General features: G+C 39.8%; 1 protein-coding gene across 15 annotated transcripts in view; it reads left to right on the plus strand.

The window, feature by feature from the left end:
* Positions 1-17,462, plus strand: part of CARMIL1 (capping protein regulator and myosin 1 linker 1) — a 337,716-nt gene that overhangs the window by 207,657 nt on the left and 112,597 nt on the right. For all 15 annotated transcript variants that reach the window (XR_009211234.1, XR_009211235.1, XR_009211233.1 and 12 more), the window contains 5 exons: positions 2,535-2,638; positions 5,743-5,820; positions 5,959-6,035; positions 9,309-9,413; positions 14,714-14,783. Coding sequence is in view for 11 of the 15 variants with exons in the window: in XM_058432050.1 (XP_058288033.1) it covers positions 2,535-2,638; positions 5,743-5,820; positions 5,959-6,035; positions 9,309-9,413; positions 14,714-14,783 (434 nt within the window). In the remaining 4 variants the exon portion in view is untranslated. The remainder of the gene's footprint in view (positions 1-2,534; positions 2,639-5,742; positions 5,821-5,958; positions 6,036-9,308; positions 9,414-14,713; positions 14,784-17,462) is intronic.

Consider the following 17,462-nt stretch of genomic DNA (forward strand, 5'->3'; position numbering starts at 1 on the left):
CAACAACTCCCCATGACATCGCCACTGCCTCCAAATACCCTTTCTTTATCTCAGATGTTAGCTAACTGATAGTTTTCTGGATTTCTAGCAAATGTCCTGCTGGTTGCCAGATTATGTCAAGGCAGAACCATCTGGTACCACCTTTTTCCAGCTGTAAACACTACAATAATAAGTAACAGAATGGTCAAAATCACTAGACAGCCAGAATCGAGAAAGGCATGTAAATGTGTTAAGTTAGGGCTGTTAAGAGCCTTGATTTTTTTTCAATTCTATACTTTTATAATTCTCCACTGTTCATGAGCTTATTAACACAGGCCTCATGTGAACATGGGCTTAGGGGACAGCAGAGGAAATCCTTCATGCTGTTTCAGTAGCATGAAGCTGAGCTGATAACATGATGCTCTCTTGGGTCTATTCAGATGTTGGACAACTGCCAAGCTCCCACACTTGTCAAGGAGCATTTTGCTGTCAGGACTAATTTAGCCATCTATTTTGGGCATTTATTTATTGAGTTTTGTTATACCTCACTAAGGAAATGATTTTACAAATGATTTTCTTGATGAGAATCTGGTATTGGCCGTATGTTTTGGACTCAGTTATTCCATTAAAAATATATTAATACTAATATCAGGACAAACTAAAGGAAGTTGGTCGTTTAAACAGTTATAGAAGATAACCTCCAGAAAATAACCTTTTTTTATAAGCCACTGTACGTTCCTCTTATCTAACACAATTAATCAAATTTCCTCCTCCTCTACTGCCAAGCTCTTGTTCTTGCCCCATTGATAGTTACTGCCTCACTGGATAGTGATTATTCGGCTGTCTGTGTCTCCTGCTCCACTGGCCTTCAGTGAGTAAGATGGTATCTCAGAAGACCCTGCCTGGTACACAGTAGGATTTCCATAAAGGTTTATTGAAATGAATATTCCTTGTGTAGCACTGACTTTTCATTGTAGAGTCTAATTAAGTTTTTCCCTAACAGTCTTTGCAATTTTTGAGGGTAAAAAAAAGATCTTATTTATATTTATCTCCTAATTCCCAGCATTTTATTAGCATTTAGTAAATGGTGAGTTGACAGCCAAGTTCTTTGCACTTAAATATTTTTTATTCAAAGTCTCGGTCTCCTGTATACCCACCGAAATGTGCGCCCACTTTGAGAAATGGCTCAGTAGCCTTTATCAGACACACACTAGAATCAGTTTATTATAACTCTCTGAAGCTGGAGAAGACAATGGCCTCTTTATCAGCCCCACACTGAACGTTCTAAGCTCACAGCAGGGAGGTGCTCCAGTGGAAGGCTGCACCTGCACCCCACAGCTCTTGTAGTACCCTCATCAGATCCTGCTGCTATGACCAGAACTGGCTCTTACTGGCAGACCTGACCTTGGCCCGTCTTCTCCATGAAGGGTCTGCCCAAATGTGGAGGGGAAAGAAAACCTTTTCCTGGTTCTTTAGAGTAGTTGACTTAACTTGAGTCTCAGTTTGATAGGTTGAGATTTTCAAAAAATTTTGCCGAAAAATAAGAACACAATAATTTATAAAAGTATACCCAATTAAGAAATAGCCATATTTCTAAAATATATAATTTGGAACCATGGACTTTTGGTAGAAACATGAAGAGCTTTGCTATCTCTCACAATCCCATTATGCCAAGTAAAATCATCAGTGCTTCGGTGAGTGATTGAGTCTCAGTGAGTGATTAGACCCTTCTGGGCTCCCATTTTGTAATGACACACCTCAAAATGCTCCTATTCCCTTCTGAAAAGAAGTGGCCCACTAGACAACCATGACTAGCGGGCCTGTCAATAACTGTTACCCACCTATAAGAGAACTTAGTTCTATCCATACAGGATAAGCAGCCTCCTCACATATTCATTCTTTGTTTTCTGAGGTGAATTTGTCAGTTTAGTTCAGTTTATGTTAACTTGAGCCATTTGTATTATGTATGTAAAGAGTGTATAGAGTGCTAATTACACGTTTTTCCCTGTGATTGCATCTTACATGGTATACAGATCATCTTCTCATTCTTTGTGAAATCCATTTTAATCCAAATGTTTCCTTGAATGTAATACATTTTAAGAAGAGCTGTATACTTCTCTTTTTAACTTCCCAATACTTTAAATAGCCTAAATTATCTGAATTTGGACATGCATCATTTAAACACCAGGCACTAACTCAAGAATCACCTGGCAGGATTAAGAGAAGGATAAACATTGTCAACTAGATTGCTTTCATCATTCTAAGGCTTCAGATTAAAATCCTTTCTGTCCTTGGACATATCAGAAGACATGGAGCAAAGGGAAGCCAATTCATTACTCCTTCCGATTCAGTGAGGGGGTTGTGTCTTTGACCAACCTGTTCTTCCTGAGGGTGTGTCAAAAGGAGACACAATCATAGCGCCACCTTTCGGGGACAGTGCTCATGGTTAACCTCAGTCCTGCAAGTTGATGGAAGTGTTGGGCCAGTTATAGAAACACAAACCTCATTTTGTTTCCTGGAGTGCAAGCTGAGCCTGGATTTTCTTGATATTGCAGGGGTGAACAGCCTTTCTCAGTCACTCAGTGCCAATCCATTGACCGCCTCTACCCTCGTCCACCTCGACCTCTCAGGGAACGTCCTTCGTGGAGATGACCTCTCAGTAAGTTTTCTTTTCTTTATTCCATCTTCGAAGAAGCTGTGTTTAGTAAGTCTGGAATAATTCTAAACGTGACTTTGCAGTGCATTTCCCTGCCTCTGTCTTTGTCATGACACCTTTGAATCATTTAGATACAAGCTTATGAAGTGTTTTACTGAAAATTCCAGAGCCTTCGTTAATTAAATGTCATATATCACCACAATTTTTTTTTCTCACTTAATGATGCTGAAGTTCACATTTTTTTGGAAGTAATGCTGTTGAAGAATTTTTTTTCTTCATTTAAAAACATTAGCTTACAGGGGCCAGGCATGGTGGCTCACACGTGTAATCCCAGCACTTTGGGAGGCTGAGGCAGGCAGATCATGAGGTCAGGAGATCGAGACCAGCCTGGCCAACATGGTGAAACCCGATCTCTACTAAAAATACAAAAATTAGCCAAGCGTGGTGGCACGTGCCCGTAGTCCCAGGTCCTCAGGAGGCTGAGGCAGGAGAATGGCATGAACCCAGGAGGCGTTCACGCCTGGTGAGCCGAGATTACGCCACTGCACTCCAGCCTGGGCGACAGTGTGAGTCTCCGTATCAAACAATAACAACAACAACGAAAACCCATTAGCTTACAGGTTAAAATTGCCTGGTAAGGAAGCTTGGGAACATTAACAGAAGTTTCTCATTATTATTATTGTTACTGGGAAGACTGATGGTTATTTTTACAGGTTACAATTGAAAGGGAGTACTGGGATAAACCTGAGCACTCGTCTATTCTGTGAATAAAATAGGGAGAAGAGTGGTCTACACATAACCTGGGGCTATTTCTTCGGAGTTTGAATATGAAGGCAAAAACTACTCCCTCAATTATAATAAAATTTTTAATGTAACTGAATCAATAATGTAATATTTGGCAGATCTTTGACACAGTGGATTAGGTATGATCTCATTTCCATATGTGGCGAATGATCCCCTCCGGTCACCAAGATAGAATTTAGAAGAATTGTTTCTTTAACAACATGGCCTACACCCAGCAGCCATCTTTGAAGGGCCTTAATTTGCATTCCACTGCTTTGCCACAGGGCTGAAAAACACTGCGAAATTTATTCTTATTTCTCTTGTTTTGGTTTACCTGTAAGGCAGGAAGTACAAATGAAGGCCTTTTTGTATTTTTTTTCCTTTTCCTCTCCCTTGCACTTAAAATTATTTAAATAATACTTGATTCCTGGTGTGCCATGATTTTTCAATCCATTTTCCAGTTTCAGTTCACTGACAGTTCATAAATCTGCTCCTTCCCAAAATAAAACAAGAAGGCCAATGTGACACCACCAAAATAATACTGTGGCAAAGTAGAAGAATAGAGGGAAGGATAAAAGGAGAGGCTGAAGATTAGTAAGATTCAGCTAAAATAGGAACATTAATAGTCACCTAAAACAACAAAATAGCTCAAGATTTCTTTTTCTGGCCAGGGTGGGTCCTGTTGTAGCTTGCTTCTGGGGAGTGAAACGATGAGGCCTGAGAGTGGGCTGGAAGGGAGAGTGGGCGGGGAAGGCAAAAGTTCCAGGAGCCTGGCGGCAGGTGCAGGAGTTTACCTGACCCTGCGCCCTCAGGGAAAGCAGCCTAGCAGGGCCTGGCCTCTTTGGAGAAGTGTGGGCAAATAGTCTTGTCACCATTTCATGGTGATAAGAGCTCCCCCAGCTGGTGATTGGGAGCAAAGCCACAGTAAACTTAAAAGTCCCTTGAGACAATTTTTGCCAGGCAAACAGAGAGAGAGGCAGAGGATCTTCATGTGAGAACAAAATGACTTTTCTCAATCAGAACTTTTCATAACAAAATCCATTCTATGGCTGGGTGCAGTGGCTCACGCTTAGAATTCCAGCACTTTTGGAGGCTAAGGCAGGTCGATCTCTGGGGTCCAGGAGTTTGTGACCAGCTTGGACAATATGTTGAAACCCTGTCTCTACAAAAAGTACAAAAATTAGCTGGGCGTGGTGTCACAGGCCTGTAGTCCCAGCCATTCAGGAGGTTGAGGCGGGAGGATGGCTTGAGCCTGGGAGGTGGAGGTGGCGGTGAGCCGAGATCATACCACTGCACTCCAGCTTGGGCAATAGAGCCAGACCCTGTCTTAAAATAAATAAATTAAATAAATAAATAAATGTCATTCTGTGTGTATGGTTATCTTAAAGTGTTAAGTGTTTACAGTCTATTTTTTTGCTCTTCTGAATTCCTTGATAGGATTCTTCCGAAGCACCATATAGCCAAACTGCTATACATAGTAAATGTTTGCAAGGACATATTCAGTATAAGCTTGTTTGATTTTGCAAGTATCCAGTGGCATCCAGTGAAGCAGAGGAGAATTTAAGCTATTTGCCTGGTGGCAGGGAGCTTGGACTCAGTTTGTTATGGGTGGGCTCTGGCAGTTGCTACACATACAGAGTAATTCCAGAACAACATCGCTGTTGGTGTTCAGCATCTCAGTTGAACTGATCTGTTGATCAGTCTCATTATTTTGGTGGCCTTGAATGAGAGGACTGGGGAGGTTTAGGCATTGTGACCCTCTGAAACCGAAGTATCTCAGCTATTAGTGAAAATTTTAAAAAAGCACTCATATTGCTGCCAAGCCATTCTTGTTAGCTTTGAGAAGTAACTAAGGGTAGAAAAATCATTATGTCGTACAGAAGAGAGGATAGCCTGAGACCATCCTATGGTTCAAATTCAGATTTGTAGTTCTGCAAACTTTCAAAAGTGATTAGCATTTTGATAGAGTGACTGCAGTTCAGGTGGTATTTTAGTCTCAGGAGTTAAAGTGAATTAGCACAGTTCCAAAATTCTATAATAAAAATTAACCTAATCAGCAAAACTAAGTCATGTGTAACAAAATGGGGGTTTGGTTTTCAGTATTCCATTTGGCCTTTTTTTACTCCAACATAATTTTAACTATTCCTGGGATTTTCACTGTCAGGGAACATAAAGGAATGACAGAAAATTCTGGTAATCCCCTTGGGAAGAACAGAGAATGATCTGAGAAATTCTGACAACTTCCTTTTAAAACATTAACTTGCATTGTGTGTATGTGTGTGTTTCTAGAATCCTAACATTTATCTTTTTTTTTTTTTTTCAAGCACATGTATAATTTTTTGGCCCAGCCAAATGCCATTGCTCATCTGGATTTATCCAATACAGAATGTTCCCTGGACATGGTAAATTTAAAATATATATATATATTGCTCTGAGGGGTCTCAGAAGAGCTATTTAGATGGGATATAGGGGACCTCTAAGAAAAGATTCTCCTGGACCTGGAAATACTTGAAAAGAAGTGTGCCTTATTTCTTTTTCAGGTCTGTGGAGCTCTTCTCCGAGGATGCCTTCAATATTTAGCTGTGCTCAACCTCTCCAGAACTGTCTTCTCTCACCGGTATAGATTTATTTCTGCTCTCATTGTCATCTGGAATTGTCTTTTTCTGAGAAAAAGTTGTAGTGATAAGGAAAACGGAGTGATAAAGGGTGAACGTTGTATATGAAAGAAGGCGGCCTTAAGCGTTATCTATGAATATTAGGCCTTGAAGATTCAAGTTTTTTTTTTTTTTTTTAAGACGGATTCTCGTTCTGTCGCCCAGGCTGGAGTGCAGTGGTGCAATCTCGGCTCACTGCAAGCTCCACCTCCCGGGTTCATGCTATTCTCCTGCCTCAGCTTCTCCAAGTAGCTGGGACTACAGGCACCCACCACCACACCCGGCTAATTTTTTTTTGTATTTTTAGTAGAGACAGGGTTTCACTGTGGTCTGGATCTCCTGACCTCGTGATCCGCCCGCCTCGGCCTCCCAAAGTGCTGGGATTACAAGCGTGAGCCACTGCGCCCGGCCAAGTTTTTGTTTTATCGTTTTAAATGTAGGTTAATGTTCTTACCAATAATGCCAGCCTGCCTACGTGAACTATGTGATAACGCACTATTTCTCATATGTGGTCAGGCAATCTGTCTTAACATGGGAAAAACCCTTTTAGAAACTTTTATAGATATTTCGCACAGGTGAGCTTGGATATAGGTATAAACTACTTTCGGAGAGTAAAGAGAATAGTTATCTCAAAGCTCATGCATTTTCACTTGTAGAAGCAATTGAGGGCCAGTCTGACTACTTCACTTATACACTCCTATGATTGTTCGCAGAATAAGGCTGTAGATTAGAAGCATCAAGGATTCACAAACGGTAGCAACTTATAATGCAAAGAGACTATAGAGGAATTATCAGAGGAATTATGAAAAGTACATGGGTTAGATAGGTATGGAATCCGGGAATAGCTAAAGAATTAATACAGTTCAACACTTAGCATTTATAATTATGACCATAAATAATAAATAATATTTTAGTTATATGCTTTTAAATAACAGGGGTATTGGTTAATATTAGAAATATTTTTATTTTTTCTAGTTTTTAAAGGCCTTATATATTTAAAAGGATAACCCTCACTTATTTGGAAAATTCAGTTTTGTAGCATGCATTATTCCATAACTGTGCCTTGCAAATCAATTACTTTGTATATTAAAGTACTATTTTTTATTACTTCAATAGTGATTAAATCTTTACAGTAGCAAAAATATGCCACAAATACCTCCACAGATTAAAGTTAGGGAGTGTGAAGTCTGAAAATATAATGGTGGGAAAAGTTGAATTTTCCATGATAACTATATTTTGGGGAACATTTGAAAGTTTTAATTGAAACCTAGTCAACTCATATATTTGAAGCCAGCTTATAAAGCCATGCTTTGGTGGAGCAGTAATTGACTGGGGAACTGGGTTACAAGATGAAAGCACAGACTATAAAGGTTTTTGTATAATCAGCACTTTTGAGTTCAAAATACTGTGAATTCTGTGATGACTGGTCTTCAGTAGAGCTGTTAAGCTTATAGAACAGAATTGCGCTAACAAATTGTCTTGTCTTCCACATGAAAGGTTGTGATTAAACTGTTTAATACCTAATACCTTACCTAGATATAGTGGTAGAAAGCCCTTAGTAATTTTGTTGAAATTACTGCATTTACGTTGAGGTGTGGATTGTCAGCCAGACTATTCATTCTTTTATTCACAGATAATTTCATAAGTGTATCCATCAGGATAAGTTAGATTGTTCCACAGTAACAGTAATCACTTTCCTCCAATGTCCATGGCTTTCAGCAACAGTGATTTTGTGACATGTCCATTGTGGGCTGGCATATAACCTTCACTCCAGGAGGCAGAGCAGCCTCCTATCTAGAACATTCACAGTCATACAGCAGAGAAAAAGAGATCATATCATGGCAGTGCACATACTGGCTCCCAAGGCTTCTCTCTGGAAGTCATACACATCATTTCTGCTCACGTCTCACTGGCCAAAGAGAGTCACATGGACAAGGCTGCTGTCAGTAGAGGGATGAAGCATCATCCTTCTTCAAAAAGGGGCAGTGAATATTTGGAAACACTGGGATACTCAAAACTGAGACAGAATAGCAGGAGAAGAAATATATTTAGAGTAAGTTATTTTCTCAGCAGAAAGTGAACAAGAATATACAACTTACATTATTCCACTATATGGAAACAGAGTTGTTTGAGATTTCTTATCTCACACAGTCTACCAGAATTCTCTTTCCTCTTAGTTTTATTTTTCATCTTCTCAGATATTTTGGTTGTTTAGATTTTTCTTCTCAAATAGCCTTTAATTGTCCTGTTTTAAAACTTAAAAAAAAACTGTCAAATATTGAAATTTTCCCAGATCTCTGTACATTAAATATTATTGAATATTATGTGGTTGAGCTAAACCACTAGGATACCCTACCCTCTGCCCTGAGATTCCATGAATCCCTCCACAGAATATGAATAACTATCATTAAGTGAGTGCTTACTCTGCATCAGCCTAAGTGCTTTACATATACTGACTTATTCAATCCTTCCATCATTTCTATCAGATAGAACAGAACAAGCACAGTGTTGAGATTCCGTCTTGGACTCTTGAATCCTGTTTTTCTTAAACCCTTATCATATAGTGTTGATGCTACCTTATTATTGAGCTGTATGATTTGATCTACATACTTTTCTGTGTAGTAGCAAGGGGATGTATTCGGAGGTTATAGCCATTTTATTTTGTAGATTTGTCTTTCACTGTTCTAATAGTTGGCCTGAAATGATTAGGTTTGTGGTATGGACATACTAGCTGAATAGGCTATTTGTAATGCAGGCTTTGTGCCATTTGGACTTTCTGTGCTGTTTTAGCTCAACATCAGATCACAATCTTGTTGCATGTGAAACCTGCTACATCTAAAAACATTGCCAAATGCAGGTATTGATCTCTAACATTTTGTGCCACCCAGTGAGAAAGCTTTTAAATTGGTGAGAAATATACATCTTCTTTGACCTCCTGTTTTTAAAAATTCCAAACATGGAGTTTCCTAATCAAGAGGTAAAACACAATGAATTCATTGGCTATGAAGAATACCAATGAATTATTTTATGGACTAAATGTTTCTTTACCTCCCTTAAGTGGTTCCTTTAATGATACTGGATTTATAGCTTTAGGTTTTGGACATTTATTTGTTTCTGTTTACTTTTAAATTTCTACAGAAAATATGACTGATTTGTTGATTTCACAGTGTCTGAATAATCAATGAATATGTTTGATGAAGGTGTAACCGCTTGTATAACTCTTGTGTTTTTTTCAGGAAAGGAAAAGAAGTACCTCCATCTTTCAAGCAATTTTTTAGTAGTTCTCTGGCTTTGATGCACATCAACCTTTCAGGCACAAAACTGTCTCCTGAGCCCTTAAAGTGAGTGGTTAATTCACTTTCTCCAGAGCTTTTAAAGTTCAACTTGTTTTTACGAATGTGCTTGAGGGAAGGGAGAAAGATATATAATCCAAAGACAAAAACCACAGATGAGAATGCCTTTTTACTCTGGGGCAGAAAAATAAATTAAAATTTTAAAAAGTACATTGTGCACTATTGATATTATTGCATCTTCTAAGAAAAAACATCTTTTGGTTTATGACCTTGGCAGGAGTCACTGATCTACAAAAGTTGTACTCCCAGGTACTTACTATTGCTTTTATATTAACCTCTGTTCGTTCCATTTCAGGCATATTCGTTCGTGTGTGTGTGTGTGTGTGTGTGTGTGTGTGTGTGTGTGTGTGTGTGGTGTGTGTGTGTGTGTGTGTGTGTGTGTGTGTGTGTGTGTGTGTGTGTTTTCATCAGCATTTACTCTAAATCTTTCTACTAATAGTAATAAACTCTAAACACATTGTATGTATGCAACAGAATGAATTTTTAGCTACTTTGGTTTCTGAATTACTGAGGTTAGCATGGGCTATTTGGCACTTTTATTTGGCAGCCAACTTATAGGTAAATATCCCTAGTGTAGGTATAGTGGTGAAGTTAAAATTGTTAGCTAAATTGAGGTTTGAGAATAATTTATTATCCTTGAGATTTCTGTTCACTATTGCCAGAAAGAGTCAAAAGTTTAGTGTACAAGTTCAGTGAATTTGACTGTAGGGTCAAATTCTCTTTGAGTCTAAAGAAGGTATTTTCAAGTAGTTACGATTATGAAAGTTGTCAGATATGCTCAAATGTATGCATCAATTTCTCCCTTCCCAGCTGACTGTAAATCAGCATTTAATTTTTGCCTTGTAATGTGTATGAAATGTTAAAATTAATGTCTGCTATTAATCTTACTAGAAAATTAAGCTTCGTTTAATTTATAAATTATCTTTTCCTTTTTTATTTCTGTTTCGAGAGGTATGAAGTTCTTGATTTCATATAGTACCAGATGACCAAAACAATGGATGCCTTTAAAAAAGTAGATCCAGGCTGGGTGCGGTGGCTCACGCCTGTAATCCCAGCACTCTGGGAGGCCGAGGTGGGCAGATCACTTGAGGTCAGGAGTTTCAGACCAGCTTGGCCAACATGGTGAAGCCCCGACTCTACTAAAAATACAAAAATTAGCGAGGCATGGTGGTGCATGCCTGTAGTCCCAGCTACTCAGGAGGCTGAGGTGGGAGAATCACTTGAACCCGGGAAGCGGAGGTTGCAGTGAGGTGAGATTGCACCACTGCCAGCCTGGTGACAGAGTGAGACTCCATCTCAAAAAAAAAAAAAAAAAAAAAGTAGATCCAGTCAAGTGCTGAAAAAAAAGTCTGACGTTATGTTATAGCAGGCTTAAAAAATGTTGAGTTAATATATTAAGGATCCCTAAATATAACAGCCACAAATAATAAACACCTCCTGATTTGGCTGTTTGTATGGATATTAAGAAAGCTATCAGAATCGTATTCTAAAGTTCTATTATAATCATTCTCATTTTCATATTCATTCAAGTAATACTTACTGAGCATCTACAATGTGCTAGACCCCTGATGACAGGATAGGAAGCAAAACCAGAGAGGGTCCTTGTCCTAGTAATATATCAGCAGGAAATTAGCATATTCAAAGTAGTTTTCTATTTTTAATTCGTTCAATGTTGTTTACTTTTGTATAATATAGAGTAACATTTTACTGGTTAATGTAACTGATTTTGTGGAATATTTCACTTTGCAACAAGGCTGGACTTACTGTACTTTATTGCACATTGATACCTGTAAATGTTGTACTTCAAAGATATTTTGTAGTTGTTAAATCTTGGACCTGATGTTATTGGTGTGAATGTTTGATAGTGTTAAATCAGTAGTCTCTTCAGCTCTGTGTTTTAATCAGTAAAAATTTTAATATGGGGAGAAAGCCTTCATGACTGAAGATTGTGTAAATAAAATTCCATGTATACATTTAATGTGATATAATTATTTGAAAAGATAACACAAAACTGAAGTTCTCAGGTTTGTGTGTGAGAGGGTGAGGATGAAAAGGAATTTGCACAGTACTCCCCTAAACTTGACACTGCGCTGGGTGCTTACATAGGGCCTGTCACCTTTAATGTGGATGACAGTGATGAGAAGTTAGTATCATTATCCCCATTTTACAGCTGAGGATATTGAGGCTCAGAGAAGCTAAGTAATTTGCCCCAAATCACTGTTGAAGATTGAGTTTCCTGAGGAGCCAACTTTGAGATGGAGATTCTCAAGTAGAATATTTATAAGGACATTCTCTTGGGATTACCACCGGTGAAAAGGGAAGGGGGAGAAAGCAGGATCAGACAGAAGGGAGAAGCTGCACTGGGAGGCTCTTCCAGTAAAGAGGAAGAACCCCGAGTGGGTTCTGGGAAGTGCCTAGCAGTGTCTGCTGCTCTCAGCCAGCTGTCGTGGGCTCAGCAATGTTCCCTACCTCATTCCACCTTCAACTGCAGAAACCCTTGTTTCTCTAAGGGTTTGGGATTAGTAGCCGTTGAGAGAATAAACGAAAGCAACACAATTTCTTTTGAGACAACGCTTTAAGTTTGGACATAACAATATTTTTCCCCACAAGTTTCCCACTTAATTTGAGATTCTTTTACAAGCAAATTGGGGAAGTAGAGGGTTATGCGGGAGGTGGAAGGGGGAAGCAAGACAAAGAATATGACTGTTTACTTCATTGTTGTGATTTTCCTTTGAGGCCTTTTTTGGTCCATGTTAATGTATTTCAAGGGGGTTTACAGAACATGGTGACGCTGTTCCTTTGTGTTTTCTAAAATTGCTGGAATGGCCGGGCGCGGTGGCTCACGCTTGTAATCCCAGCACTTTGGGAGGCCGAGGCGGGCGGATCACGAGGTCAGGAGATGGAGGCCACGGTGAAACCCCGTCTCTACTAAAAATACAAAAAAAATTAGCCGGGAGGCTGAGGCAGAATGGCGTGAACCCGGGAGGCGGAGCTTGCAGTGAGCCGAGATTGCACCACTGCACTCCAGCCTGGGCGACAGAGAGAGACTCCGTCTCAAAAAAAAAAAAAAAAAAAAAAAAAAAGAATAAAAAAATAAATAAAATTACTGGAATATTCTGGTTCATGTGAGTCCCAAGGATGCTCCTTGCTCCAGCATCACTCAGAGTGCAGTGTGAGTTCCTGCTTACTGCTCATTCTTGGTCTTTCATTTTCCCTCCCCCAAGCCTTTCTTCATGGACATCCCCTTTCTCCCTGCCACGTGACCCCATCTCCCCTTTCTCCCTTCTCTGTGACCGCATCTTTCTGGCTGAGTATTTTTCATAAACCTGTTGAATGTGCTACCCTGAAATTATAACTAGTGCCACCGATCTGGAGCTGGAAGAATTAAATACAAATTGTTCTCTTAAGCAATTTTGCAATAGTGATTGAGGATCTAGAAGATGGTTGTTAAGGCAATTTTGCCATCATTGGGTTAAAATAAACAACATATTTTGCTATAGAATTTTTCCCCAGTGCCCAGTATGCTTTATTGTATTTGTTCTTTTATTTTACTAGGGACAGTTCCTATGGGTTATTTATTTTCACTAGTCTCATGAGTTGTTGCCTCCTAACCATTGGCCTTCTATAATTAAATGCCTTAAGCATATCATTTGTTTTCTTGGCCTTAATTCACATGTGAGAAAAGTAGGAAGTATTTTCCTTCCATATAAGCACCATAAAAATGCAATGTTGAAATATGTGTCTAAGTCCTAGAAACTCAGCATATGTTGGAAATAAAAGGGACCTCTTTGGTAGTATCTGAACTCTCTCATTTTACTGACAAGAACTTGAGACACACACGAAAAGTGATGTGCTTAAGGTCATTCAACCATTACTCGCTGGGCTGGGATGTGAGGACTGGCCTTTTGGTTTTCAGCCTCCAGCGCTTTCACTGACTCAATACTGCGCCCGTGAAAGAAAGGGGGCATAAGTAATTTTTGGGAAAAGAGAAGCAATTTAGTGAGTAATTGAACAAGTACACAGATGAGATATGCCCAGTCTTTCTCATAGGACAGTGTTTTAGAATAAGGGACTAGTGAACTGATTTTAAAAAGTGAAAAGGCACTCACCTCCAGCCTCCTGACAGGGTCAAGGAGTGGAAGGAGGGGGCTTCTCGTAGCTGGAGGCAGCCAAGCCCCTATGTGTTCCATGCCACTGCTGGAGTTCTCTCTTGGTAGATAAAGCCAGAGAATCACTAGAAAAGGAAGTCTCAGAGACTTGGGCATAAAATAATTCCCTACCTTCCCACCTCACCCTTACCCTAGGGTATTTTTGGGGTATGCTGAGTGGAGGTCCTTTTCCTGGGAACATGGAAAACAGGTAGTCACCCCCAGTTAATAAATACCTGATTTCCACTCTTCTAGTACTTACCACTAGCAGCCTTGTGTTAGAGTTATTGACACACATATCTGTTTTCCTTGCTTGAGAGCAGGAACCATCTTATGCTCATCTCTGTTTTTCACAAAGTCTGATTTAGGGTCTTCTGTCCGCTATAATTTAGTGGTTGTGTGTGCAAGTGTGAATTTTCTGTTTCAAGCTTGCTTGATGGTGTTGGATTTTATAGGACTGACTTGTCAAAGTGGATCCAAGTGATTAGTCTAATCTCCTCAATTTGCAGATGAGAAAATCCCTTTTCACAGCAGTGATATGATTTGTCCCGGCTCAGCAGGTAGTTGGACAGGCATGATCCTGGACTCCAATTCAAGACATGTGCCTTGTTTCATACCCTTGCCCACCCAGTACTGTATGTCGTTTAATAAACTCATCTAGATATAATTTCACATCCTGGTATACTACGGAGCCTGACTTCCTCACTTACATATTCCTTAGGGAAAACTAGCTTTACTTTGCGACTCTAATAACAATTGCTAAATAATATTCTAAACATTATTAAAGCTCTTCTCAAGCAGATGCAGGTGGGAATTTATCTGTGATGAGCACAATTTAATTTCAATATGCAATTAGGTGTGCTGTTGGTTTATTTGCATAGGAATAGCAATCCTGCAGGTTTTACATTTATGGTGGGCTCACTGCCTGTCAGGCAAAAGAATGCTGCAGAGTCAGTTTTTCACTGTTGTTGTGAGGCAGAAATGCAGTTGGCATTTTAAAAAGTAAGAGGGTGCTTGGTGCTTGACCTGTGATTCAGAAAAGGCAGTCTTCTTTCTCTAGGCTTTATTCAGTGTGCTTACATTTTTTCTTTTGGGCAATGTGTGGAATGTGTATCTAATATGTGTGTTTCCTCCCCTCAGAGCACTGTTATTGGGCCTGGCTTGTAATCATAACTTGAAAGGGGTTTCTCTGGATCTCAGCAACTGTGAGGTAAGAACACCCTTAAATTGTATACTGGAATAGATAATAGCCTCAACCGCTTTGCCTTTTTCCTGGATAAAATGTGATACTGTGATTCCACAGGGTGTAAATGAAGCAGAAAAATAAATTATACAAGTTTCTAACGTTCTATATTTTGCAAGTTTCATCTACAGACAGCCACAGAACATCATTTAGAAAGCTTTCGAGTATGTTTTTAATGACTTGGGTTTTGTTGTTGTTGTTGTTGTTGTTGTTCCATTCTTGGTGCCGGATGGCTGAGTATTTTATGATGAAGCCTTGAGATATAAAACCATAGACTTGCTTTGCCATCATGAAAATGAAACATGCAGCATTTGTTGCAAGGGACAAATGTGTATAACCTAACTTGGATTTTGTAGAGCGTGAAAGAGAATGGCTGTCTTATTAATTTTACTTTTTAATATCTTGATTTAAAAGAAAATTAATATACCTCTAGAAAGTATAGCAATTTCGAACACTTCCTATCAAAGAGCTCATAGAGAAGAATTGAGACTAAAGTGTCTCTCTCTCTCTCTCTATATATATATATTTTTTTTTTCTTTTTTTGAGATGGAGTCTCCCTCTGTCACCAGGCTGGAGTACAGTGGCACGATTTAGGCTCACTGCAAGCTCTGTCTCCTGGGTTCACGTCATTATCCTGCCTCAGCCTCCCGAGCAGCTGGGACTACAGGCGCCTGCCACCATGCCCGGCTAATTTTTTTTGTATTTTTAGTAGAGATGGGGTTTCACTGTGTTAGCCAGAATGGTCTCGATCTCCTAACCTCATGATCCGCAAGCCTCAGCCTCCCGAAATGCTGGGATTACAGTCGAGAGCCACCGTGCCCGGCCTAAAGTGTCTGTGTTTTACAGGGCACCTAAACTTTTACTATCTTGAAACTTTTACTTTGTGTGACTAGTAAGAAAGTACCCAGATACAAACTATATGGCCTGTTCAGAGCCTGACTTAACACGCCAAGCTTTATCACTTCTTCCCAGGAATGGAGATGGAAGTCTCTTCATTCCTATTGCCGGGCCTTTATGCTCACTGTTCTCTCTTCCCCAGCACTCCTACCATGTCCCTCTTCCTTCCTCTCCCCAAGACCTCCCTCTCTTTGAGGAATTAACTCAAGTGCAGTCTCCTGCATACGTGCATCAGCCTCCTAGGCTATGCAATCCTGGATGAATTGGTTAATATCACTAAATCTCAATTTCTGTGCCTGCAAAATGGAGATAATAGTACCTCTCCCAATGGGTTGTTAGGAAGTGTAAAGGAGCTCTTTTTGAAAAGTGCTTCTTAGGGTATCTGGTACGCAGAAAAGTTGTTTGCTCTTGCTGTTTTCCTATCTGTCTGCCAAGTTTCTTCCCTGCCTGCCTCAGCCCTTTGTGATCTTGATCTTTTCTAATTGTCTAGCACTTAATGATAATAGCGTGCACTTGGACACTAAATCGCCAATAGTACCTTGCACAGATATTAACTCCTGTATGCTTGGATGTAACTTTCTGGAGGGCAGTATTTATGTCATACTATATTTTGTATTTCCCCTATCTCCTAACAAAATGCCAGGCACCAAGCCAATACTAAATATTGAATAAGATTAATGCTTTGCCTCTATGAAAATTCTAGAAATGGACAAGTCTGAATTTGTACCATAATATTGTTAGTGTCAGGCCTCTGAGCCCAAGCCAAACCATTGCATCCCCTGTGACTTGCACGTATACGCCCAGATGGCCTGAAGTAACTGAAGAATCACAAAAGAAGTGAATATGCCCTGCCCCACCTTAACTGATGACATTCCACCACAAAAGAAGTGTAAATGGCTGGTCCTTGCCTTAAGTGATGACATTACCTTGTGAAAGTCCTTTTCCTGGCTCATCCTGGCTCAGAAAGCACCCCCACTGAGCACCTTGCGACCCCCACTCCTGCCCGCCAGAGAACAAACCCACTTTGACTGTAATTTTCCTTTACCTACCCAAATCCTATAAAACGGCCCCACCCTTATCCCCTTTGCTGACTCTCTTTTCGGACTCAGCCCGCCTGCACCCAGGTGAAATAAATAGCCATGTTGCTCACACAAAGCCTGTTTGGTGGTCTCTTCACACGGACATGCATAAAAGTTAGTGTAGTATTTTTCATTAGTTTCAAGCTGGAGTGAACACCAGTTATGTGATTTAACAGTCTTGTTGTTTTGAAAAAAGAAAAGCAAAAAACAATACGAAAAGACATATTGTAAAAAAAAAAAAACCCAAGCAATAGAACCCTAAAAAACTAACCTTGCGTTGTGGAATTTTCATATGCAAATTAATGATCTTTCATTTATAAAAACAGACTATAAAGTAGAAACCAAATCTGGTAATATTAACTACTTATTTGTTTACCAGCACTTTACTGAGGGGCATGCCAATAGTAATTTTATTTTTAATTGGGGAAGGAGTGAGAGATGAAGGGGGTGGGATAGGTTATTCTGTCAAAAAAACCAAACAAAATCACCAGGCTGGGCGCAGTCAATGCCTCTAATCCCAGCACTTTGGGAGGCCTTGGCGGGTGGATCACGAAGTCAGGAGTTCAAGACCAGCCTCGCCAAGATGGTGACCCTGTCTCTACTAAAATGACAAAAATTAGCTGGGTGTGGTGGTGGGTGCCTGTAATCCCAGCTACTCGGGAGACTGAGG

The sequence above is a fragment of the Hylobates moloch genome, unplaced genomic scaffold (assembly GCF_009828535.3).
Source record: "Hylobates moloch isolate HMO894 unplaced genomic scaffold, HMol_V3 SCAFFOLD_20, whole genome shotgun sequence".
Classification (NCBI taxonomy): Eukaryota; Metazoa; Chordata; class Mammalia; order Primates; family Hylobatidae; genus Hylobates; species Hylobates moloch.